Below are 24,508 nucleotides of genomic sequence, written 5' to 3'. Positions count from 1 at the left end.
CGCTTTTACGCAAGTTCGATCTCGCACATGCATTTTTCAAAAAAGAACGAAAGATTCAAAGTTTAATAATCATAATGAGAAATTACGATAATATTTCATATATTTTCATACAAGTCACATTGTCTACAATAATAATAATAATCATAATAAAAATAAATTCTGTTGCTAACATATCAATTGCCTCGGAAGCATTGAGTATAGTTTTTCCGTTCACATCTGATTCGTTGCCTGACAGAAGATCAATACGTGTAAAAAAAAAAACGGCATATAAAATTAAAAACCGACTGTACTGTAAGAGTGAAACTAACGTAGTAAATATCATATTATTCATTTTACATACGAAATGCAAATATTGACACTCCATTTTTCCGAATCGGTCATGTAACAAAATCTAAATTAACATTTTATCAGGGTATAACTAAAAACGCTCTCATTTAGAAATAAGTATAATTTAGAATTCCATTCGTATAGTATCAAACCACTTGAAATTCGAAGGAAAAAAAAAACATGTCCTAACGCCTCCGAGGAACACCCTTCCTCTGTCTATTTCTAAATGACAGCATCAAATAAATTATATATTCCTACTTCAAGCAGGGACCAAACCTGTACGGAGAAAGTATTAACGATAAATAAATTAAAATTTGTGCAGAATACATAATTGGGTAGATATTTTTTTTCATCCAACTCCAATGACACTCGATGTTATCTTCGAACAAGAAGCATACAGCGTTTGATTGTTGGACGGAAACCAAGTAAAATGCGTGTAACTTTTAGCTAGTTTTGGTCCCTGGACAAAATATCATTGGAGTTCTCGGTTGACAACCCTTGCTGCCATGTATGTTTGTGTGTATACATACATATATATAGACGTATATATGTAATAGTGTGTCCGAGAAAATTCATAAATTACTGAACAGTGATATTAAATATATTTTGATGTTTTTATAACCAACGATTGAATAAATAGAGATACTCTACTTTTCCTCCAACTCTGTGTGTTGGACCATTTCAAAGTCACGACCTGTATTCGACTTTTCACTCTCTGAACCCTCCTCGCTTACCTCTTCTTCCCCATCCCTCTCACCGTCACCATTTCTCCCCAAATTCTCTATCGCCTCCTCTTCTTCTTCGCCACTCTTAGCGTCGTTCCCCTCATCCTCCGTTGCAGGACTTTCACTGTAAAACCGCAGCAACGCGAGTGAAAATATGACTCAATTGGCTCATTGCGATATACTATATTACTTTAACAAAATGCGGCATCTTATGTAAAAGTGTTCAAAGAGATACTTACCCTGGTGCCAAAGGTGTCTCTTCGCTATCCGAATCCTTGTCTTTCTTACGTTTCTTCTTTTTACTTGATTTTTTGTCTCCGTCAGAAGAAGGTCCGCAATACTCATACTGTAAAAATTATTTTAAAACAATAAAGTAAATACCAAAAATGGCAAACAGGTCTCTGAATATTTTTAAACACTGACTTGATACAGCGGCCAGAACGATGCAAAGAACCCGACATCTTCGGCCAGGTTTGGCAGAAGCCAAAGGTGATGCCTGCCCAGGGTAAGTACCCAAAGCAGGCAAAATACGATGACTCTGATAACTGCCAGTGCCAATATGAAAACCAGAAATCCAGCTGCGGTAACACTGATGTAGTAGACTCCTTGCCGGATTGAAGGCGGCCACAACGGGAAGAGACATACTCCTATTGTCCCCAAAACAACAAGCGTACCGATGAGCCAGTAATAAACAGGTATGGGATCGTAGATCCAGACGTAAGCGTCATTGCTGTCGGCAAAATACTGATCCAAGTGCATTTCCAGGCGTACCTGAAAGTCCCAAAATTTAAGAAACATGAACGTACAATAAAAAAAAAAAAAAAAATTGTATCTGTCAGTACCTTTGGCTTTTTCTTCAGCTCCTTTTTTTCCTCCTGTTTGTCATCGTTGTCTTTAGGATCCGCAGCATCCTTTTCTTTACCTTCATCTTTCTCAAGAGATTTTTTGTCCTCCTTGGATTCCGGCTTCCCATTATCCTTACCCTTTTTCTTAGCTCCTCTAATTTTGCTCAACTCCTGTTCAGATAGCACAACTTTTTTGGCTCGATGAAAGAACTTGTGTTTCAGCATCGAATCGAGAAAGCTTGTGATCTGCTCGCGCGTTTCAAAGAGTGTTTTATTCCAAGGAGATTTCTCAAGTAGGGCATCGACAGCCCGTGTACCAGTAAAGTACTGTACATTGTGATTCAGGAATTTTGTCTTTTTTGACGGGACATTGCTCCGTATCCATTTGGCAACTGCATATTCTTCCTTGGATGGTTTTTCTAGAACTTCTTCAGCCTCGGGATGCGCTATTTCCTGGAAGAAGACGAAGGTCAGTGATCTCTGATTAGGTTCCAAAGTTTGTCAAGCATGACAACATCATAAACATGAGTATCATCTATATTCATTATAAATCATGCTTAGAGCCAGCATGTTCTACGTCTGCATGTCATAGCACACGTCATCGTCAGGCACGTATACGGAAGATAATTTTAATAAATCTCCGACAAGTCTTTCGACGATGAAACGACATAACATATGAATGGCTGAATCGGTTTTGGCGCAATTCAACGTTTGTCAATGATGATCATTACCACAATTAATTTACAATAATTGACATTTAATCACATATGTGTTACTTACGTCTTTGCGCTTCCTGTTTTTCCGTCGTTCCGCCATGTTGTAAATTTACCGCTACACAATATTTAGCGGATCGAGTTTTGACTGCTACTGCTAAGTCCGTGGCTACTGCTGATGGCTACTGCTACAGTCGCAACGATGATTATCATTCACGTAGTTCTTGATATCCCCACAGCATCGCCACTGTGTGAAACACGTTGGTGGCGCCAGCTGACGACACAATTTTCAAACAACCATTATTATAGTATCGCTATTATCATTTGAAGGCCCGATAGAGGTTGTATAAAGTAAGGCGAAGCACATAGTCTTTGATTCGTATGAACAGTACAGGGAAACTGGGACAATTTTTTTTTCATAATACAGTAATAAGACTTGAAGATTGATAAACCTGTCAAAATACCTATATTGTTTTCAACCATCCAATGTGTATATATATATATATATATTATAAGACAGTCTTAGATAGTAATCTCCACATACTATTGCATAGGGAATTCAAAGATGAAAATGTAATGTAATTGTAACGAAATACATTAGAGGAAATTATCGTTTCTTAAGAAATATGCGATATGGAGGAGAGGAATGTAAGGTTGATTCTGTACAAACCAATCATGAGATTTTCCCCACTTAGAGTTATTTGCGTAGTTGCAACGTATGCTGGTCTCAAGAATTCGATGTCTACCACATCCTACACAATCACGCAAAACTTAAAGTTTTTTTTCATTCGGTTTTACGAGTAGACTACCGCCTACATAGAAATTCCTAATAGTTCCATTTTATTGCGCCGTTTTTATCGAGCTCAATTTGGCCGGTAGCAAGAAGCTTCAAAGCTTTCGGGAATAGACGGTGTTCGGCAACTTTGACCCGTTCTTGAAGAGTTTCTACTGTATCTCCGGGCAGCACTGGAACCGCTTCCTGTTCTATTATCGCTCCAGAGTCTATGTCAACCTGGAAAAAAACGAGTTGGAATTTTCAGTAAAAGAACAGCGAGGTCAGCAATAGATGAGTAATGCCAGTTGTATGTTCTCCGAAACCTCAACAAAGTGGACGGTGCATCCCGAGAGTCGAACTCCAGCGGCGAGTGCGTCCCTGTGCGCGTGGGCGCCTTTGAAAGCGGGCAACAAAGCCGGGTGGACGTTCAGCATTGCGCCTCTCCATCGTATGACAAATTCTGCAGATAGAATGCGCATAAATCCGGCCAAGCATATGAGGTCAACGTTCGCGGCACGGAGCGCGGCATCCATGTCGGAATCGAAGGCCTCGCGGCTGGGGTAGTCGGTATGTTTGAAAACCTGTTGAGAACAAAGATGCGAAATAAATGAGGCATTTCATTATTTCAGGGCATAATCTTCAACTCCGAACCTTTGTTTTGATTCCAGCTCGTTCCGCTCGTCTCAATCCCTCGACATCGGACTTGTTCGATATGACTAAAACAATTTCGGCACCTATTCGTTGCATTGGATCAAGCGTCGCATCGATCAGCGCTTGCAGATTCGTACCGCTACCAGATATCAAAACGCCGACCTTTTTCAAAGGCCTTTTCAGTGTTTTAACGAGCGAGGGGACGTGTCGTCTCATTCCAGAGTCCATTACTGCATCGAAATTATTCACCACCACTCGTTGTTGACCTGTATTAGTTCGGAAAATGGACGAGTACGTTTGAATATTCAGTTTAATTTCCTATGATTTTTCCAATTCTAGGCTTACCACTGTTGTGCGAGTTGACGACACCGATAACTGAGGGTTTCTCATTTTCTAAGAGCTTTAGGATTTTGTCCTTGTTCTCTGGAGAGCCGATGAGAATTGCGCCGATGCCGCAATTAAACGTTCTTAGCATTTCCGATCTACTAATACCTCCTATAGTTAATTTTAAAAATGTAAACCATGTTTCCTTCTTCACGGCGTGGAAATCTGAAGTAAGCATACTCACCATTAACGGCAAGCCAACTGAAGATGGGTTGAATATTCCACTTTGATGCGTCTAAGCAGACACCTGTTCCATGCGGTAAAACTCTAGGAATGTTATCGGTTAATCCACCCCCGGTAATATGAGCGAATGCCTTGATCAAGCCTGACTTCAAAGCCGGCATGACGCCCTTCACGTATATTTTCGTTGGCTCCAGTAACTCTTCACCTGGAATTTTGTTGATGCCCATTAATTGGTATTTTTTTCACAAGGTTAAAAAAAATAGTAAAAAGATTGTTTTCTAACCCACCAATCGTTTTTCCGGACTCAGAGAACGGCGCTGTGTCCGAATACGTTTTATCGGCCAGTCTTAGAACACTTCTAACCAGACTAAATCCGTTACTGTGTACACCGCTGGATGATAATCCAAAAACTAGGTCGCCAGGTTGAATATCACTCATGCGAGGCAGTAACTCAGTCCTCTCTACCGCGCCGACAGCGAATCCGGCTAAATCGTATTCGCCGTCAGCGTACATGTCCGGCATTTCCGCAGTCTCACCGCCGACCTAAAAAAATATTGGTAATTTTATCGTTGATGTATGATACCAACAGATATCGACATAGTTTCGCATAACGTTAATTACCAGTGTACATCCAGCTCTCTGACAACCTTCTGCCACACCAGCAACTACTTTTGTGGCGGTGTCAAGGTCCAATTTACCGCAGGCGAAGTAATCTAGAAAGAAAAGGGGTTCTGCGCCATGTGCCAATACATCGTTAACACACATTGCGACCAAATCAATTCCGACAGTGTCGTGCTTCTTGCAGGTGATGGCAATCTAGTGAATAACATTGCAGAAATCCTTAGTATACAGCAAGATCCCAAGATTATCATAATTTCAGGCAAATTCACATGAAATTTCTCATAAGACTGGCATCTTTACTCACTTTTAATTTGGTTCCAACGCCGTCAGTTCCAGAGACAAGAAGCGGGTCATTGTAACCTGCCGCCTTGGTGTCAAAAAGTCCACCAAATCCGCCAATTGAACCTAACGCACCGCTTCGTTTAGTTGCAGCAACAAGTGGCTTAATAGCAGAAACCAACGAGTCACCAACCTCTATATCTACTCCGCTAGTTTTGTACGACAACTTGCCTCCACGCAATATAGACCTGTGTATAAAAAAGTAGAATGAAATGTTTCGGTAATTCTGTACAGGGACGATTGGGGACAGTTATTTGCTACAAACATATCTCACCTAGAGATACCTTTGTGTGCAATGTCGGTTCTGAATTGCTTTCCTTCGAAAAAAATTTCATCAGCTGCCGCAGTAGCTTGGGCAGCTGCTCGTGCCAATGATGAGGCCAAACTCACTGTGATTAGGACCCTTCCTCCTGTTGAGAATGGAACATAGAATCAAATTGAAGCACAAACGATTTGATCAATCAAGCTCATTTTAGTTACCATTGGTAAGCAATTCTCCGTTAGATGAAAGCTTGGTGCCGCTGTGGAATACGAAATGATCGGGTTTCAGAGACACTTTGTCAATGCCAGTAATGACTTGTCCTTTCGATGACGTTTCTGGATACCCGCGCGATGCTAGAATAACACCAACAGCAGAAACACCTGTTTCCCAAGAAATTAGAGAGCTTGATAAGGTTCCTTCACAGCAAGCCTGAGTTAGATCAAAAAGTGAGTAATTATAAGTTGGAGATCATTTAACGCAGCATAGAATTAATCATGTAATTTGTATGGTACCTTCATTGCTAGGAACAAGTCAGACTTCAGTAGTGGCAGTATTACTTGCGTTTCAGGGTCTCCAAATCGACAATTGAATTCTAGAACCTTGGGACCATCCTTGGTCAATATCAAGCCAGCATAAAGTACTCCTAAAACAAGTGAACGAAAATATAGTATGGTTACAGTTTCCACAATGGTGAAAATTGAACCGACGAGAGAGAAACCTAAAAAATAAAACTTAACACGTATGGTAGCACCAAAAATTATTGGTTACTACTTATACGTACCAACAAACGGTATATTTTCAGCACGCAAGCCATCAACGGTTGCCTGTAAGACCTTATGTTCAATGATTTTGGCATCTTCATCACTTAAAAGTGGACAGGGACAGTAAGCACCCATTCCACCTGTGTTCAAGCCGGTGTCGTTGTTGAATATCCGTTTATGATCCTGCGCAGACATCATGGGTACGACGGTTTTTCCTTACAGAAGAACAGAAATATTATAAATTATGGAAATAATTTTTGCCATGCTTGATAGCACATACTTCAGAGTGAAGTATAACAGAACTTCAATTATAGTCGTTACTATTACCATCTGTGAACGCCAATACGGACACTTCTTCTCCTAAAAGTATTTCTTCAACGATGACAACTTCTCCGGCGGTACCAAACTTTTTCTTGACTAAAATATCATTGATCGCTTCACAAGCTTCTGATTTTGCTGATGCTACAACTACCCCTTTACCAGCAGCAAGACCCGCGGCTTTAACAACCAGAGCAGGAAACTCGGACCTGGGTTAAGGGAAAGAATCATTTGCAAGGAAAGGTAAACATCGCTTTCAGTCAGGGGAAAGAAATTCGATAACAGCACATCTCTAGTTTGTTTTTCTATTTAATTGGAGTAGATAATTCTAGTTTTGGATTACCTACCGATTAACAAAATCTTTTGCCGCTTCAGCGTCGGTAAATCCTTTCCATCTTGCCGTTGGTATTTTGTGCCTGTCCATAAAAAGTTTTGACCAATTTTTATCAGCCTCAATTTTAGCAGCCTCCTTCTGTGGACCGAAACACATTACCCCAGCAGCTTTTAATTCGTCGCTCAGGCCATTTGCCAGTGGATCCTCCGGGCCCACTACTACCAAGCTGACACCTTGTTTCTTGCTCCATTCCGCTATCTCCTATATAATAAACGATTAGTTGGTACTACCCATCCAAAGAGATAGGAATCAGAATTATCCTATTGATGAAATATCTTTGACAGATAAATAGTTAAAGACTGGGACAAATACCTTATTATTTTTCACATTTAACGGGACAGAAGTCACTTTATCCAGTTGCGTCGCTCCAGGGTTCTCTGATGCCAGATAAACCCAGTCCACCTAAAAAGTAGCACAAAATGAGTCTTGGTTATCTGCTAGAGTAAGGGTAAATAATTACGGTGTTTTACATAAGAAGTATACGGCTTCACACCGCGACTGACTACCAAAGCACAATAATCTCTCATAAAAGTGAAGGAAAGAAATTTTTCATTCAAATACGTGACTAAGAACCTATCCAGCTAGCAGCAATTCAGACCTGAAATAAATTCAACAATATGACACTCGCCTGATCGGATTGAGCCAATTTCCAACAAATAGCGTGCTCTCTGCCTCCGCCGCCTACGACGAGAACAGAATGCCGGGCCATCCTCGAAGAGTATCAGAATAATCAGAGGTTCGGCGTGTGAAAGAAGTTGGAACTGACGATTAAATATGCACTCGTGTTGATGGTGAACGTTCCAAAGAATCAGTTGCACTGAATCGAGGTGACGAGCCTTAAGTAATAGCCGGCTCGTTATGAATTAACTTGTATATCCTATCTTGTTAGGCGCGCGAGCGAAACTCGCGAAGATCTGTGACCGTGTAAACATCTGTGGCGTAGCAAACGCCGTTTAGCCTCTCGACCTGGAACCGAGAGCAACGCGAAGAGGCGTAAACCAGCTATCAATGGAATAATATTCGCGGTCATAGGTCGATCAATATGATCAACACCGAAGCCGACCTCTTCCTTTATTATTTTCATAAGATATTGTTGATAATTCCTCGTGGGGGTCATTTTGAAACATGTGCGATAAACTTGTTGCTCAGCTACCAGATAAAGCGCAGAATCTCACGACCCTATGAACCGCGTGTTAAACTTGTTACGATTAATAGTGTTGCCAACTTTCGAATTTAATTATTCCACGCAGTGAATTGTTCTGAGTTTCAAACGATGGGTTCCAAACTGCGAAATCATTTGACATCACCGAATGCGTTAACTGAGGATATGCTGTCCTAAAGAGTTAAAGGCTATATTAACAATAGCAATGATGACGAAAATCTGGAAATTTTATCTTGCAAATGTTAAAGATGACATATATTTGAAATCCGAATGGTTGGCAACCTCGTCGGTCTTTAAGCCCGCGATCTACAAAATGGAAACTAAGACTACGAGGAGCTAATACGACGTGTTTTTTGATTTTGACCCGAAACACGAAACTTGTTCAATTTTCGAAGTTACCGGTGCCTGTAAAACTGAAACGAATCAAATCTGTTACGAGCGTTTTTTAAAACTGTTGTAGGAGCCGTACACTTATTGTTGTATTGACAGCGAAGCATGATTATAGCGAATTGAATAATGTTTACAAGATCAATAGGGCATTTCACGTGCGTCATATTTATTCCGATTTGATCACTGTACATATTTATGTCGTGATACATCATAAAGCAATCCGTAGATTTTACACAAAATATGTGTAACCCTAAAATATATGTACGAAGTATCTTGAAAATTTCTTTTGGTCTTTTTTTTTGATTAGTTTCACGATTGTTTTTTGTTGTTTCGTCACTCGCACGTCGAATGCTACATGCAATATTATAAATTTATTACAAGTCGTTGCACTGTTGATTAACCTTTCCCTCGAATTTCCCGGATTAAAACTGTAATTCGTTACTGGCGCTTGTTGAAACGTCCAGCTTTTGTTCATCAAGTTGATGGCGGATGAAACGTGGTATAATTAACAAATCGTAATATGTCAATGAGAAATCTGGCAAAGTGCCCGTTTATATTTCTAATAAATTGATTAGAAGAAAAGAAAAAAATTAAAAATAAGTTGAAACTTGACCGCATTTTTTCGTCGGGCATGTTTTTACTTCGCCCGGCGACAAGGGGCCCTATCGGACTCTTAAAAAATCGATTAATCAACGTTGCGAAAATATCACGATCATTGGCGGACAAAAAAACCAAACCGAGCAGCTCGGAACGAGATCACGACTGCGGACCACAGAAAAAATTTGTTAGTATATCAAGTACACAACTCTCACGGCGATCGTTAGACGATTTAATAAAAATTTAACAGATTTAACGAAAGTCAAGTGGTCTGTTCAATTCATAAGGCAAAACCTAGGATAAAGATAATCCGCATCTATCGATGGAACCCTCACGAGCCGGGGACGAAACCCTATATGCAGCAGTACGAAATCGACATGAACAAGTGCGGTACAATGATTCTGGACGCCCTGCAATTAATAAAAGCGGAGTACGATCCGACCCTAACTTTTCGAAAATCATGTCGCGAGGGAATATGCGGTAGCTGCTCGATGAACATCAACGGGGTGAACACCCTGGCCTGTCTAACGTAAATCTTAACAGTAACGACAGCTCGGTGGTATTGGGATAAAACGTATCAGCATAATTTGCGTAGTAGCAGAACGAATTGATCGATCAAAGAATAATATTTCCGTAACAGGAAACTCGACGACAAGTCATCGAAACCGGCGATTATCTATCCCCTGCCCCACATGTACGTAATTCGGGACTTGGTGCCGGATCTTTCGCACTTTTTGAAACAGTACAAAATGATAGAACCTTGGCTGAAACGGCGGGGCGAGGATCAGTACATCGGGTATCGCCAGACGCTGCAAAGTCAGCGTGACAGAAACAAACTGGACGGTTTGTACGAGTGCGTGATGTGCGGATGCTGCACCTACTCGTGTCCCCCTTATTGGTGGCTCGGCGACAAGTATCTCGGACCTGCGGTCCTGATGCAGGTCAGATAATCGCATGATTGAAAGGAAGAGGCTGAGAAGAACGCGAGTTAATTCTGATGAAAATTTTACAGGCATACAGGTGGATCATCGATTCAAGGGACTTTGAGCACGAGGAACGGCTCGCGAAGCTTCGGGATTTTTATTCGGTTTTTCGCTGCCACACTATTTTCAATTGCACTAAAACGTGTCCGAAGGTACGGGCGTATAAGTATAGGTGAAGGTTGATTTTTTACGCGTGACGGATTTCTTCTCATACGATAATTATCCATTTCCTCAGGGATTGAATCCCGGCAAAGCGATTGCCCAGATAAAACGGCTACTTGCCGGTCTTACGAAAAAAGAAAAACCAGACATGCAGACGCCGCTGCCGGATCCGTGCGCTGGACCCCCCCCAAACGCCAATCCCCAAGCGGAAAAATGAATTGATGTATGTATAATATATAATCGAACATATTTATATGTGGTAATAATTATTCACCCTATACTTCCCTCATACCATAACGTTGTTGTCACCGTGGGACGTGATTTTGAATACAAAATTCTTTTCTACGTTAACACGTTGTTTACTTTTACATATTTTTCTCACAATTACGAGGATAATTTTTCATTCAAGATTAACGAGAAATATTTTCAACGAGAATAACCGTACGAAATGCTTCGTTATTTTCACCTAAAAATAGTCTTATAATCGTTTATTTAATTATAGATATGAAAATAATATAATTAAAAAAAAGTGATAATTATCGTTTAGAGCTATGTATTGCTTCACTGAAAGCACGACTTAACACTTAAGTAATATTGTATTTATCAGGTATTTTTAACAGAGTTTAGAAAGACTCGCGTCAGCACGAGTATAACAAGTGAAGAAAAAAAACCTACGTCAACTTGTCTTTGTACTGTATTAGCCATTGATTGGGGCTACGTCTATTACTTATCCCCATGATTTGTCATCACATCAAAACATTTTGAGGACTACAAACAAAAAATGTTAGGGACTAGCTCCTTCATTCTAACACTGTAACACTTAAAGTTTTCTTTTCGAACTTTCATTCCATTCGGAACAATGTGTCTTCCGTGTAACTAGTACAATTTTTAACACAACAGTTGGAGATCACGCGAAAAATCAAGTTAAAAGAAAAAAAAAAATAGAAAGTCTTCACCGTTTGTTCATATTATTTACACGTCTGACTAGGTACGACTTCGATCACAGCGTTTAAGCTTAAGGATAATACTTTTGTTTTGTTCGGTCTTTGATTCTATTTTACTTGTAAAATTAGTTTTGCATAAGTAGAGAAAAAAGCTATACCTTTTTGATACCCTGATCATTGGTCGGTCCATAACTTTATATAAACGAGGAAACTTACTAAGTGAAACGATAAATTCCTAAATCATAATTATTCCGCGCAACGACCCACCATGGCTGTTACACGTTGATCTGGTACGTAAGTTTAATTACTAAGTATTTTGAACAAGGTACTCAGTCACTCTACGCGCGCCCTCTTCAACGCGGCAGTCGGTGGTTCTATTCTTTGTCGTCTGAGACCTGCTGTAGCCTTAAGCCTAGATGCGTGTACAACCGCTGATGCAACTCCTGAAGTTGATGGCACAGAAAACGGTACAAGATTTTCGTTGTATTCGTCATCTTCGTTCATTAGTTCGCTAACAATGCTTCTCACTTCCCTGTCCAGCAGCCATGGATGGCGTACGACATCCTGAATGGTGATCCGTTTACTCGGATCTACAGTCAGCATACGCTGAATCTGAAATGGATTTTATCAAATGAGAAATAATTTTAAAAGCCAGGAGATTTTTATTGCTTTTTCGAAGGTATTGACATACGAGGTCGATGGCACGCAAGGAAACCTTCTTAAACCGCTCTCTCGGAAATGAGTAAATTCCTTGAACAATTTGATGCTGCAATGATATATCTTTGGCATTACTGATGAATGGTACCAGCCCACTTAAACAACAGTACAGAATTACGCCCAAACTCCATACGTCTACCTAAAATGTAAAAAGTATTGTCAGAGAGTTGTTCCGCCCTTTGCAACTTGTGTGGGATAGACAGCAGAGAGAGGTTAAAAAATCTAAAAATTTTACGATAAAGAATGTAATTACTTCAAACATTTTGATTCAGGAGTTATTTTGTTATTTCTCTTTTCATTAACACATGTTTATGAAAAATTTAAATACGTAACTATTCAGCAAATGAACATAAAATTCTTGGCAATTACTCACCTGGTTTGTGTACGACCCTTTTCCGTGCGTCAATAATACTTCAGGAGCCACGTATAGTGGAGTGCCACAAAAAGTGCGCATCATAGTCTGAGTGTCCACCAGCTTTGACAGACCGAAATCTGTCACTTTAACCAGTGTTATTTCAGCGTTAGTAGCCAACAGTATATTTTCTGGCTGTGAAAAAAAAAGAACAAAATTTATGTAGATATAAAATATATGAGAAAAAATAGGTTTGAGTGCCTGGAGTCCGATTCGCGTGTTGTAATACCTTCAAGTCTCTGTGGGTTATCCCGCGTTGGTGTAGATAGTGAACGGCGAGAACGACCTGGTAGAATATTACTTTGGCAATTCTTTCGCTCAATCCAGAACGTTCCTTACGAATCCTATCAAATAGTTCACCACCCTCCATCAGCTCAAGGACAATATAAACCGACGACGGGGTGTCTAGGATTTCTTCCATCCTTATTATGCAGGGCTGCGAAGTGTCCAAGAAGTGTTGATGAAATTTATTATAACAGGCAAATAATTCTTACAACAAAGATGTAATTACTCACATGCCTTAAGGCCTTGAGTATGTGAACCTCATTGAGGATCTTCCCTGGATCGTTGAACGGATTCCCTCCATCACAGCCATGAAAGTTATTCTTAGCGATAGTCTTGAGCGCAAACTTTTTGCACCCGACTTTAGTATAGATCATTTTCACCTCACCGCACACACCAGAACCAAGCGTTCTTGATACAGCGTACTTGCATTTCAATTCTGGAGGCAGGATACTATTTTCTGATCCGCTGATACTCATAAAAGTATAAACTGTAAGTGAGAAGAGGAATAATGGATTTGTTTCTGTGACTTTAAATAATTTCACTCATAAGCTTGTACCTTTTTTCTCAGCCTGAGCCAGCCCGATTACGTCACCGTGTTCTAGAATAATTCGTTTTCCTTTTCCCACAAGGAGCTTATTAACAAATGTACCGTTGTGGCTTGTGTCCTCCAGGTAAACCACCATGTCATTTGTTCCAGGGCTAACAATTACCCTTGTTATTCGAAAGTGCAGCTTGCTAATAACACCCCACCATTTTTTACTGTCAAGATGTTGTTCCGTCAGGCATATGTTGCAATGTGCCGCACGACCCAATGTGTACTCATTCATAGTCATTTCTGAAACAAAGAATTTTAAAAATACTGTACGAGTATTGAACTCTTCCGTCAATTACACAAAAACATTTCTGGATACTGGTGCTCGTCCAGTTGAGTTGAAAGTAGAAATTATAGCCGAGCTCTGCAAGATCAATGTGCGACTTTAATCTCCTTTTCCATACGAAATTTGACTGCTCACCGACTCTCTGCAACCTGTCACTGCTCGGGTAAAGCATTCCCCATATCTTCTGGGAACCTTGGGACCGTGGTTCCTGTTCCTGGCTCTGCGGGGTCAAGATGTCGGCATTTTGGGTGTCCGGTAAGGTAAGCGGTAATTGATCCTCTGTAGCCATTGCGATAGCCTTTATGCTGGTTTGGCCCGACCGTCAAAGGCACCAACAGGTTGGAGGTGAGCGAGAACAACAGCGTTTAACTTACGGACACGTGACCGGCTCGAGAGGTTATATTTGTGGCTACAATTCCAAAATCAAAATCTCAAACATATAAATCGAAGTTCGGCAAAGCCGAGTTCGAATACCAAACTATCGGCAAGCTTCAATACGACAATAGACAATGGAAAATAGCGATTTCGAATGAAAAATATGTGTGCATATTTACCATTTAAGTGTAGATAAATTACGACGTGGTACAGACGATTCTTCTCTGACATGAAATTATTTGGAGGACATTCGCCTGTCGCTGTTTTCGCTTGGGCGTCGAAATAACAAGCTTGAAATCATAGGGTCTCTTCCTTTTTTCTTCTCACCGTTTCAGTTTACATATTTCTTACATTTCAGTGTCCCTCTCACAATCAAAGCTTCCATTGTCAACAAATGGATGAATGCGGACCAGGCGAATGGGATTGGAAAATTAAAAGCTTTTACTCGTATATGATTGGCTCGTTTCTCGAGTTGTATATGTGTTGAACGCAATTATTGGCTCATAGGATCACGCGCAAGGAATTGTGGGCGGGTACAATTTTCAAAATAGTAGAATTGCGCGCCACGAACGTTGCCTGCATGCCTGAAGGAAACACGAGCGTAAACTCATGCATGCGTTTAGTTTTTTTCAAATAAATATCAGTAACTACAGGGTGGTTCGAGAAAGTTACAAAAAAATGTATAAAATTAGATGTGTGATAATCATCAAACGCTAAGGATCGATCGCGTAATGTGATGAAAAACAATTTAATCACATGGTTTAACATCATAAATAAACAATGCTTATACATTATATCAACACAAATAACAAAACTTATACATTATATCCACGAGGCCGTAATTTCACGTATCCATTCCAAGTAGGGGGATATTTTTACGTATACAGCCGGATAGCCTGAGGGCGTGCAGCCATAGGTCCACGACACGAATCCCATGGCAGTGTCCACGGCGAACGAAGGTTGAAGGTCCCTATAAAAGAAGGGCCCTCCTTCGTCTCCGCGGCATGCCCTACGATCAAGTTTCATTTGAGAATCGGTCCTCGCCTCTGTTTTCGCTTCGTCGTTGGTAGATAAAGCGCAGAATTGATATTCCTCGTGAATGGTCAGGTGCCAAGGTGCGTATATTTCGCGGCAGAGATCTCCGTCGATGATCGTAACCTCGGCGCTTCGCAAAACATCGGGTTGTATCACCGTCTGCGAAACTTCACCCCATCCGACGACAACACCGCGAGTTCCTGATGTAGACTCAGCACTTGACCTCGCTAGCCCGATTGGCTGAATTGTATTTGAAAATTCAAACGGATTTCTCACCTGTACAAATAAAATAATGACCAAGACGTTATACGACCTTAATTTTTCGAGCATTTCTTTTACATTTTAAACATTTATGCCCGTTTCCTCCGACACGGTTTAAACGGCGGTCAATTTTTTGTTTACAGTTTGAAGATAGGCTGAACTTACATTAAACTTAGATTAACGTTGGAGGAATCAGGCCTTAATAGCAAAGAATTGGCTCTAATTGTGCCAAAATCTAAAGGTGCTGTATCTCACCTTGACCAAGGCGACGTCGTGTATCAGAGAATCATCCGGGGCATAATCGGGATGAATAACGATCTGACCGATGAAGTACTGGGTGCCTCCTTGGCGCAAATTGTTTGTCCCAGCCAGCCAATAGTAGCGTCCCACATCTTGAACGGCGCTTAATTGTGAAAATACAGATAGTTATCGTGATTGCTGGAATCGAAATTTAGACCCTCGTATACGCCTGTAAGTTATACGTTTGGTAGAACGTAGTAGGACCTGTGGAGGACTAACCTTATATTGAAACGAGAACGTATTCTAGACCTAAACTTGTCCAATATTTCCGTTTCTCCCACGTTTAGGTTCAAAGTCGGACATCTTTGAAACCTCTACAGGTCTTCTGTAGCTTCAGGACCTCTACGGGTCTTCTATATCCTCTATTATCCTAAAGATCTCTACAGGTCCTTTACCATAGAATGTGCAATTTCAGTCATTGAATATTAAGATCAGTACTTGAATTAGATTTCGATATTTAGATTGATCGACATGTGGTTACTGATACCAAGTGTTAATCATAATATCAATTATTATACTTTCGTAACCTTGGTCCCGTATCGCATCTAATTATTCAGAGTAAGCGGAATAATATAATCACCAATCTAGATACTACTGCAGTAGGTTTGAGGACCTCAAGACATTGAACAGGCTCTCATATGAAAGGAGTATCACATAGAGTACCAGAATAGGTAATAATACGTGTAAGATCTACCAGGGGTCCAACTATGAAAAATATAGCTCTCTCAAGGTTCTGAATAGAGCGTGAGGACCGAAAAATCTCAAATGAGATTCTGCTGAGTACCTGCAGGCTTACGGTAGAGTCTAGATTTTGACTCGGGTGCACTTACTCGTAGAGTATACGGATTTATATCATTAAAATATGCGTTATACTCACTCCTCGACACAATGGGCAGCAGTGATAACCCAGCTTTCAGTGACAACGAATCCGGCGCAGTAGTGCAAATGGTAAACGTTTGCCCAGGAGGTCAGTCCCAGAGATAGAATGAAGGAGAATTCCCCGAGGGTCGTCGATTCGCCCGCAGCTATACGACTGCTTCCAAAACCCGTTGACGCAAACTGCAGGACGATCAGCAGCTGTAAAGCAAAGAACGTACAAGCTCGAATCTCCATTACGATAAAGTGGCTGAACTGTTAATCGTTGCATGCCCCAAAAAAATCATTTGTCGATCTTATCGCGGGGGTTTAACCAATCACACCGTTAATGTGATCGAACAGAGAAGAATCCCGCTTTGATAAATCGCCGGATTAAACGCGTATCGCGCTAGGTACAAATATCTTAGCTATACGGTTTGCAAGAAGCTGTATAGACACAATTAACTAATTTTCAACGTTTTCGATTTAAAAACTTGAATTTGAACATCGAAAACTATATTTTGTTAACTGCACGAATAAGAGAAGTGTTAAGGCTGCTGTGATCCATACTTATAAAATGGAAAACTGCTGACAATATTTAGGATCTGGAATTCCTTGTTCTCCGTACATCCTGCCGCAGGATGGTCCCTTAACCCTGGTGCCTGTAGATATAAGTTGACATCAAGCCGTGTCCCGCAGGTTTTATTACCACGGAGCCTGCGGGCAGACATTGTAATGTATACAGCGTTCCAGGAACCCTAAAAGTTCGTACGGTCGAAAGTAAGACGGGCATATATGCGATCAGCGGGGAGACCAACCGGTTTTGGCTATCTCGTTGCCGCTCGGCGCGGGCGTTGCCCGTTTCCCAATTCTCAGCTAAGTATACTTATTCACGGGAGGATTGAGCAGCTGCACGGCACGGCACAGAACGGAACGGAACGTGGCTCTTGGCTAGTTGCAGCATCGTCGGGGCCCCGGTATATCATTTTTTGGTCCTTGACCCTGACCGTCCTTCGTGCAGCGTACTAACGCATTTTTTTTAATTACATGTGTACACGGGCATATAGCTGCGGAGCATAATCGCATATGAACGCATCGCGTCGATGCCATGCACGCGCGATACCGCAAGCCCTGTAATTATACGCTATATTATTACTCGCACGCCTGTATGTGCAGCGAATAAACGGCATCAATCTTTCCGTCAGTTTCTCCTTTCATCCTATCCCCCCGCTATGCATAATAATTTTTTATGGTATCAGTAAGGTGTCGCACGCGTACATCGTATACACATAACGTACGTTATATTATTAATCGGCTAATAGTACACGGGTAGGTATAAGGCCAGGTAGACGCCTGGCGTCTTAGCCTAGCTCTATTATAATATAAATGCTCGACGGCGTGATGTAAAAGTTTAATGGAAGAAGGCAATATAATAAGAAATCTTTACCTACTTACCTATTTTTTTTCTTCATCTCTCTTTCCTTAACTATAATTCTTTATCCTTTATCTCCCCCGCCCCCTTCCTCCTTTTTCAACTCGCTTTATACATAGACAGTATAATATAATTGATGCGACGCGACTTACTTTTCAACATTGATGAACCGCGACCGTGTAATAGTTTCGCTACTCGCCTTTCCACGGTAAAGTGAAACCAGCTCAGAATACGTCGCGTGAATCTGCACCATGAATTATATCCGCGAATTCGTTGTACGGGTTTCGTTGCGGCGGATTCCGTGTTCGAATTTCTTCTCAATATCATGCGATACACCTGTAATAAATAAAAAAATTAAAAAATACATGACGAAGTAAACGCAGCAGGCATCAGCCGGCAGGCAAAGCAAACGGTTGGAAGTGCGTTATGGCACTACCTGACTACAGCAACTCGTGCAATAGCGCAGCGGTGCAAGCCGCGATACCCGGAATACGAATAATTCTACAGCATACACGAATATGTGTAAAAACCCCGCAGAGGAGGCGAGGTGTGCACGCACATAGTAGATGCGTGCTACGTATACCACGGTGCGGAATAGCCCGTAACCGCTTTATCCTCCACCTTTGTTATGCCCGTCGGTTGCAGGAGAAAGCTGCAACGGACTGCCGGGGTGTGGCCATTGTCCCTCGTCTCGGGCGCCCGGCACCCGTGCTGCCGCATGCTTTTTTTGAGTTCTACTGCATTTTTTTCTCCATCTGCCCCCCCTTTTCTTTCACATAACCACGGTATGCGTGGTACGAGAACGTCATCAACGGGACACGCAGGTAAGCTCGAAATTGAACGTCGAGAAAACTCGATCTGCATATCTTTCTCCACGCTTAGGAAATTTCCCAGCGTGATCCAGCCGCCCCCGCTTTACTCGGCGATTCCTCTTCGCCTGTGCCGCGATTCCAACTCCGAACTCGACACGCGTCGGAATTTCTCGCCCGAAGGACGGACACGGCGGGGGAGGAAGCAGGGAGCGGCGAGTCGGCGACGGCTCGGACCCAGTGCTGGTCCTGACTCCTGGTTAGTCCTGCCCTCGTCGTCTGACGGCCGCGGTCCTCCTGGTTAATCGACGTCGCTCACTTCTTCAATCAACTCTTCCGCGGTGTCATGCGTGGATCTACTGATCATACGACACTTGTATACTTAGTTGAAATACTAAATGTATAAGAAATTTAATACTTACATTATACACGCGTATAACGTGTCTTGCCAGCCGACGGCTGGGTATGTTAGGTGTAATCGCGGCGTATCGTCGCGTTATACGCTAGAAGCAAGTTCGCCGCGCGTCGCGCGGACAACGGTTAACGGTGAATCTCCGCCGGTGAGTGAATTCGAACGATTTGAAGTCCGCAGTTCCTCAAGTCCGAACCGCTTTTCGTGCTGTAATTGAGCTCACGTCATTATTTATTAAGGGGGCTCCCTGGTCGATTTCGACGTTAACGTATATATCTCCTAATATCGAAGTATACGTATCTCAAACGCAAAAACGGGCTTAACAGCTCCATTCTATACACAGTTCTAAATAAAAACATTTCAATGCATCTTCATTTGACGCAGAAATAAAGAAATGCAGGCATGAATTCTACAAATTTAATATTGTGATTGCGTGAAAAACAGCCGATTTCTTTATTTCAGCGTTAAATGAAAATGTATTGGAGTTCTTTTGTTCAAAATTGCACGTGTAGAATGTAGGGCTGTTAAACCCTTTTCCTCGTTTGAGATTATACATGAACTTCGAAGTTTGGAGATATATGCGTCAACGTCGAAATCGACCAGGGCACGTCCTTTAAATTAAACTGTTCAATATATGCAGATAATCAGGCGGTAAGAAACAGAAAGAGTTAGAAGTGCTGTAATACGGGAACCCAAATCATCGGCTAACACAAGCCACGTGCGCGTGGATTACGATTATAAGCTGCGTGATCTGATCGGCGATATCGTTCTACGTATAACGAACTGTACGGTGTACATAATAATAATAATAATATAACCACGGCAATTGCCGGATGATAAAAAGTCGACGTGAGTATATATGTATACTATTATACCTTATACTGCACAAATAACGGTGCGCAGCGAGAGCTGGGGAAATCCCGGGATCGACGAAGAGGATTAATCGTGGAAAAGCGGCGTGATTACATGGCCGCGATGATGCCCTCGGCGATACGCAGGACGCGACGAATCTCGGTGGTGGCTGCAGGGCACCGATTGAGATAAGCTACTGAAGGATGAGGGTGAGCCCGATCTTCCTTACCGCTGCCTGCACCTCCTGGCTCGGCGTCACCGCGGCCGATCGGTCTCCCCAGGTCGAACTCTCGACCGAGTACTTCCTCGTCCCCCAAGTCCCGGACCGCACCGGCGGCGTCAGCGTTGCCAGCGTCGTCAGCGTCCCGGGACCCAACCGGACGATATCCATTTTTAGGGGTGGACAACCGGGCCGGAACGGAGCCGGTGGATTCGCCCATCCGACGGCGCAATCTCTTCTTCGTCAGCAGCCCTGGGCTCTGCCGCTTGCCGCCCTCAGTGCCGCTGCCATGATATTCATGGCCGGTTTCGAGGTCTTCGTTTTGCTCAAGGTATAAACAATGATCGGGCGACGTTGGATGTAATTCAAATTTCAAACTCGACCGTCGGATTGCAACATATGTAAATTAAACACTTTGCAATCTTGGAACTGCCAGTACATTTTTCAACAAAATTCTTATCAATTGTTATCTGAACTTTCAATTTTACACACGTTGATTAATCGATTTTCATAATCACTAACGATTTTTGCCTGTATCAATCTTGGTTCCTGCATTACTGAAACGAATTTTTTCATTTACCTTGAGCGAATTAATAGTTAATGGTTGAGTAGCTTCGTCGAATAAATTCTAATTACTTCTGGATTACCACGAATTAACATGTGCTCAGAATGTCTGTTTCATCATCATTGCTCTTTTTCTATTCAAATTAGCTGTCGTATTATTGTAATTTGAATGTACATGGGTAGAGGGAGAAAAATAAGTAGAGCCTGGAATAGACGGAGTTATAATCGCTTTCCATTTTCAAGCAGTTATCCTGTAGTGGAATTTGCATATACCTATGTACTTGAGGATGGTTTGTATACGGTATTGATACAAGCTACAAACTTTCAGGTATCTATTCTAATTAAAATACAAACGATTAGTTGCTGATCTATGAACAAGATTGCATTTATACCAACTCTTGCTGCATAGAGAGTGTTATACAGTCAGCGGATGCAACCTCAAGAAATTATTTGAGCATTATTTCAAGAATTCAAATCCACAACATATTCACATGCAGATTAAACTTGGAAAGCATGTATGTAGCAAACCATATTTCTGTATAAGGATATTGATGTTCGGATCTAGTCCATAGTAGAAAACTGTATGGAATTATGCTGCATTTAGTGTTTCTTTAAATGGAAGGATACGAATTGAAAAATTGGGTAACATACAAATGCTTGAATAATTATTTATACCCTGTGATTACAGGCTCGAGCTGCCGTCCCTAGCAGAAGACATTTGTTTTTGGGTCAAGTATTGCTGTTGGGATTGTTCCTTCTTGCTGGGCTATCAGCTGCGCCGTCTCTGGCCCCGAATCCCATCTCTTGTGGAGCCCTTCGCCTCATTGGCCTCCCTGCAGCACTAGTATTCGCAGCGCTTCTTGTAAAGTGCGTTTTCCTACTCTCGTTGAACAGCGGCGTATATTTACCCGCACCCTATCAGGTATGCATGACTATCTTCTCTCTTAATAGTCAGAACAAATTCCTATGCAGAGATGTTTACAGAGAATAACACCGCAATTGCATTACTACACATTCTTCAGCTCTATTATGAATTCTTTTACAGGCATTGGTGCTGGTTTTTGCTATTCTAGTTCAAGTCGCCATAATTGGTCAATGGTTCTATGGCACTCCATCAAATACGAACCCATTGTCTAGTGCCTCGGAATCTACCAGCCATAGCGTACGTCTCATACCCTCTTCGATAGCCTCCCCTCTACCTCCACCACCGTCATCATCAGCACCAGCATTCACGTCGCCTGGGGATCACCCGATGCAACAATGTTGCTGCAGTACTCCGGTTGGCCATCTCGTTGCCTCGCTAGGTTATGCGAGTATGTTGCTGATCTCAGTTGGCGGTCTAGCGATCAGGGCACGAGGGCTTCGAGATAACAACGGTGAAGCAGCGTTTATAGGACTGGCAGTAGGCGCTTCGCTTCCTGTATGGGTCTCTGGCGGAGTTGGGGCTCTTACTGCCCGTGAAGAGAACCGTGAAGCTTGGCTAGCCTACGCACTTTTGGCCACATCCCTCCTTGTGTTTCTACTCATGTTTTTACCCAAGGGACGACAGCTCGCTGCCCTTGGAAGAGAAAACGCCACTGTTGTTACTCGTGGCAATCCGCACGATAGGGATGACGGGCTCAGTTCGCTGCCGGCCAGCGGATACTCACCATCCTTCTTTCACTTCAAACCGCCAAATGATACTCTGGAGTCTAAAATGCTGCCCTGTCATCAAAGCACAGGTTAGTTAAGTTCAGGGATTCAGTCTTTAATGGTAAAACATTTTCTAATTACATTAACCCTGAACGGTTCTCTGCAGATTTTTTACCAAAAATCTATAATGGTATGCAATATTTCAGTTTTTCAACAGCTTATGTCAAATTTTAGACCGTGTGCTGAAAAACTTGAACATTCAATAAGTATATAGATACAGTAATTATTATTTGATATCTATCCGATTCTATTTTATTCCAGACCGTGTTGCCCTGGTGTCTTCTGGTATTCCAAACTGTACAGCGTGTAGATGCAGTGCTAATCAACTTTACCCTGAAGGTATGCATGCGTATGCATCAATGTTGCAGCAATAATGCAGAAACCTTTCGTCATCCATATAGCTATGTCATTTTATACATAGCCGCTGAAATATTTTAGTCATAGTCGCATTATAGTCGACTCTGCACACGGAATGTTGTTTCATGTGCGGTTACCCGTCAAACCGTAGAGATGTACAAGAATCGTCGCGAGATTATGAAACGGAAACAAGCATTTTTGAGGGGCAGTAGCCGTGCATACCGCTATACGCGCATTGCACACACACAGCTGTATTAGAAGTATTAGACATAGTTCTTTCCGCGTTGGTAGTTCCACATTTCTGTTATTTGCGAGTTTTAAAAGTGGTTTTTCCGTTCATATCCAGTCCATAATTCTTACATCGGCTATCAATTTGTTTGCAGATTTGCGTTCAGGACCCGTTGATACTTTTGTTCAATTGCCACCGGGGATGTATCTGAGACCGGAGGATGCTGGAAATTTGTACACAACGATGTCTGCGAATCCAAATGTCTTCTTTCAGAGGGCAGCTCACCCTGGAATGATGTACTGATATTAGAAGACGAAAAATAGTATCGTTAAAAAACATCTGAGACGCAGTTGCCATCGTGCAGAATGAACGTATTATACGTAATTAAGTATAATTAATGATTACTTCGGTGTTTTGAATAATTAAATATTCAGAGCCTGATCGCTCGTCTACCGTGTAGGCAAATAATAACTTAATCACGTACTATATATTATACTTAAAAGAGTTAGCCAGTAATCTTAATCGATTCAATTAAGGCAAATCAGTGAGAGAAACGTCCTTGTTTCATTTCGCAAGTGACTTTACAATAGCAAGATGTACTTATAATATGTTAGAGCATCGGTTTTCTGACAATGAGGTTGGTAAAATAGAAATCGGTGTCTACTAAGTGTGCCGGTATGTGCATTTGAATGTATGTCATGATGAAAGTACACGTATACATGCATACAGTTGCTCGTAATTTCAATATAAACGAGGCAATCAATGAGCCGTTAGTTGAATATCATAATCCACGCTATGCAAGTATTAATTAAAAATATTTATATCCTATGTACGTATAGAAATTGCTTTTATAGAAAGCATGTTATGTATAAATTTTGTTACTACAGAGAACGTTGCGAGACGTAAAAATAATATTCACCGAAATATACGTGCAATTGATGTATACCTATGTATCAATATCATTCCGTACGAATAGAAAACTTTTTTTAGAAATTTAGGGTAGCATTTATTCTTGTAAAATGTACTTTTACAGAAATGTATCTAACTCGCCATTCAGTTTTATAACTTATGCCAACAATACAGCAGAATTACTCACTTACTGTCGACAAGCAGATAAAATACAATCGACCTGACGTTGGTAACGGTCCAAATTGGGTAATTAATTCCTCCGTTTCTACAGTTTTCAACGTTCTTCGAAACAGCGAGAGAATCATTTTTCTTGTCACATTCCCGTAATATTACAGGTATTAATTAAAGTAGGTCTGAATTACCTGGTTATAATTTCGA

General features: G+C 41.5%; 6 protein-coding genes across 6 annotated transcripts; 2 read left to right on the top strand and 4 right to left on the bottom strand.

Annotated features, from left to right (window-relative positions):
• Positions 1-82: 82 nt before the first annotated feature.
• LOC124183357 (translocation protein SEC62) lies at positions 83-2,920 on the bottom strand. The gene is made up of 5 exons (XM_046571760.1): positions 2,678-2,920; positions 1,895-2,350; positions 1,476-1,823; positions 1,292-1,398; positions 83-1,176 (listed from the first exon to the last, which is right to left on the bottom strand). The coding sequence occupies exons 1-5, from the start codon at positions 2,711-2,713 to the stop codon at positions 975-977; spliced, it is 1,149 nt and encodes a 382-aa protein (XP_046427716.1). The 5' UTR covers positions 2,714-2,920; the 3' UTR covers positions 83-974.
• Positions 2,921-3,059: 139 nt separating this feature from the next.
• On the bottom strand, positions 3,060-8,336 carry LOC124183350 (trifunctional purine biosynthetic protein adenosine-3). The gene is made up of 16 exons (XM_046571748.1): positions 7,927-8,336; positions 7,611-7,700; positions 7,252-7,499; positions 6,914-7,113; positions 6,607-6,801; positions 6,338-6,468; positions 6,044-6,254; positions 5,838-5,973; positions 5,529-5,751; positions 5,225-5,419; positions 4,891-5,146; positions 4,605-4,808; positions 4,382-4,531; positions 4,037-4,302; positions 3,709-3,966; positions 3,060-3,622 (listed from the first exon to the last, which is right to left on the bottom strand). The coding sequence occupies exons 1-16, from the start codon at positions 8,005-8,007 to the stop codon at positions 3,437-3,439; spliced, it is 3,030 nt and encodes a 1,009-aa protein (XP_046427704.1). The 5' UTR covers positions 8,008-8,336; the 3' UTR covers positions 3,060-3,436.
• Positions 8,337-9,248: 912 nt separating this feature from the next.
• On the top strand, positions 9,249-10,914 carry LOC124183359 (succinate dehydrogenase [ubiquinone] iron-sulfur subunit, mitochondrial-like). Its single transcript, XM_046571762.1, has 5 exons — positions 9,249-9,634; positions 9,735-9,976; positions 10,088-10,388; positions 10,460-10,582; positions 10,666-10,914. The coding sequence occupies exons 1-5, from the start codon at positions 9,482-9,484 to the stop codon at positions 10,807-10,809; spliced, it is 963 nt and encodes a 320-aa protein (XP_046427718.1). The 5' UTR covers positions 9,249-9,481; the 3' UTR covers positions 10,810-10,914.
• Positions 10,841-14,565, bottom strand: LOC124183354 (ovarian-specific serine/threonine-protein kinase Lok). The gene is made up of 8 exons (XM_046571755.1): positions 14,383-14,565; positions 13,964-14,237; positions 13,507-13,785; positions 13,181-13,437; positions 12,895-13,101; positions 12,627-12,800; positions 12,228-12,392; positions 10,841-12,148 (listed from the first exon to the last, which is right to left on the bottom strand). The coding sequence occupies exons 2-8, from the start codon at positions 14,115-14,117 to the stop codon at positions 11,870-11,872; spliced, it is 1,515 nt and encodes a 504-aa protein (XP_046427711.1). The 5' UTR covers positions 14,118-14,237; positions 14,383-14,565; the 3' UTR covers positions 10,841-11,869.
• A 335-nt stretch (positions 14,566-14,900) lies between these two features.
• Positions 14,901-20,295, bottom strand: LOC124183358 (trypsin-like). The gene is made up of 6 exons (XM_046571761.1): positions 20,183-20,295; positions 18,239-18,422; positions 17,260-17,371; positions 16,677-16,876; positions 15,755-15,902; positions 14,901-15,514 (listed from the first exon to the last, which is right to left on the bottom strand). The coding sequence occupies exons 2-6, from the start codon at positions 18,337-18,339 to the stop codon at positions 15,026-15,028; spliced, it is 1,050 nt and encodes a 349-aa protein (XP_046427717.1). The 5' UTR covers positions 18,340-18,422; positions 20,183-20,295; the 3' UTR covers positions 14,901-15,025.
• A 67-nt stretch (positions 20,296-20,362) lies between these two features.
• On the top strand, positions 20,363-24,495 carry LOC124183355. The gene is made up of 5 exons (XM_046571756.1): positions 20,363-20,710; positions 21,632-21,865; positions 21,989-22,664; positions 22,897-22,974; positions 23,376-24,495. Exons 1-5 carry the CDS (start codon positions 20,363-20,365, stop codon positions 23,522-23,524), a joined length of 1,485 nt encoding a protein of 494 aa, XP_046427712.1. The 3' UTR covers positions 23,525-24,495.
• The last annotated feature ends 13 nt before the right edge of the window (positions 24,496-24,508 follow it).

This window comes from Neodiprion fabricii, chromosome 5 (assembly GCF_021155785.1).
Source record: "Neodiprion fabricii isolate iyNeoFabr1 chromosome 5, iyNeoFabr1.1, whole genome shotgun sequence".
Classification (NCBI taxonomy): domain Eukaryota; kingdom Metazoa; phylum Arthropoda; class Insecta; order Hymenoptera; family Diprionidae; genus Neodiprion; species Neodiprion fabricii.
The sequence above is the reverse complement of the archived record's forward strand: the minus strand, read 5'-3'. Positions and strand labels throughout refer to the sequence as shown.

What these genes read in the sequence shown, in the direction of transcription:
- LOC124183357 (XM_046571760.1), bottom strand. Translation starts at nt 2,713, where the DNA reads ATGGCGGAACGACGGAAAAACAGGAAGCGCAAAGAC. An exon ending in CGTTCTGGCCGCTGTATCAA is followed by an intron (nt 1,399 to 1,475) that starts GTCAGTGTTTAA and finishes TAATTTTTACAG; the next exon opens with TATGAGTATTGCGGACCTTC. An exon ending in GAGACACCTTTGGCACCAGG is followed by an intron (nt 1,177 to 1,291) that starts GTAAGTATCTCT and finishes GCGGTTTTACAG; the next exon opens with TGAAAGTCCTGCAACGGAGG.
- LOC124183350 (XM_046571748.1), bottom strand. Translation starts at nt 8,007, where the DNA reads ATGGCCCGGCATTCTGTTCTCGTCGTAGGCGGCGGAGGCAGAGAGCAC. An exon ending in TGAAAATATACCGTTTGTTG is followed by an intron (nt 6,469 to 6,606) that starts GTACGTATAAGT and finishes CACTTGTTTTAG; the next exon opens with GAGTACTTTATGCTGGCTTG. An exon ending in GCACACAAAGGTATCTCTAG is followed by an intron (nt 5,752 to 5,837) that starts GTGAGATATGTT and finishes TTTTATACACAG; the next exon opens with GTCTATATTGCGTGGAGGCA.
- LOC124183359 (XM_046571762.1), top strand. Translation starts at nt 9,482, where the DNA reads ATGTTTTTACTTCGCCCGGCGACAAGGGGCCCTATCGGACTCTTAAAA. An exon ending in GACCTGCGGTCCTGATGCAG is followed by an intron (nt 10,389 to 10,459) that starts GTCAGATAATCG and finishes AAAATTTTACAG; the next exon opens with GCATACAGGTGGATCATCGA. An exon ending in GCACTAAAACGTGTCCGAAG is followed by an intron (nt 10,583 to 10,665) that starts GTACGGGCGTAT and finishes CCATTTCCTCAG; the next exon opens with GGATTGAATCCCGGCAAAGC.
- LOC124183354 (XM_046571755.1), bottom strand. Translation starts at nt 14,117, where the DNA reads ATGGCTACAGAGGATCAATTACCGCTTACCTTACCGGACACCCAAAAT. An exon ending in GGCTCAGGCTGAGAAAAAAG is followed by an intron (nt 13,438 to 13,506) that starts GTACAAGCTTAT and finishes TCTCACTTACAG; the next exon opens with TTTATACTTTTATGAGTATC. An exon ending in TAACCCACAGAGACTTGAAG is followed by an intron (nt 12,801 to 12,894) that starts GTATTACAACAC and finishes TTTTTTTCACAG; the next exon opens with CCAGAAAATATACTGTTGGC.
- LOC124183358 (XM_046571761.1), bottom strand. Translation starts at nt 18,339, where the DNA reads ATGGTGCAGATTCACGCGACGTATTCTGAGCTGGTTTCACTTTACCGT. An exon ending in CGGTTCATCAATGTTGAAAA is followed by an intron (nt 17,372 to 18,238) that starts GTAAGTCGCGTC and finishes GTCTGCCCGCAG; the next exon opens with GCTCCGTGGTAATAAAACCT. An exon ending in GCTGCCCATTGTGTCGAGGA is followed by an intron (nt 15,903 to 16,676) that starts GTGAGTATAACG and finishes TTCACAATTAAG; the next exon opens with CGCCGTTCAAGATGTGGGAC.
- LOC124183355 (XM_046571756.1), top strand. Translation starts at nt 20,363, where the DNA reads ATGAGGGTGAGCCCGATCTTCCTTACCGCTGCCTGCACCTCCTGGCTC. An exon ending in AGGTCTTCGTTTTGCTCAAG is followed by an intron (nt 20,711 to 21,631) that starts GTATAAACAATG and finishes CTGTGATTACAG; the next exon opens with GCTCGAGCTGCCGTCCCTAG. An exon ending in GCCCTGTCATCAAAGCACAG is followed by an intron (nt 22,665 to 22,896) that starts GTTAGTTAAGTT and finishes ATTTTATTCCAG; the next exon opens with ACCGTGTTGCCCTGGTGTCT.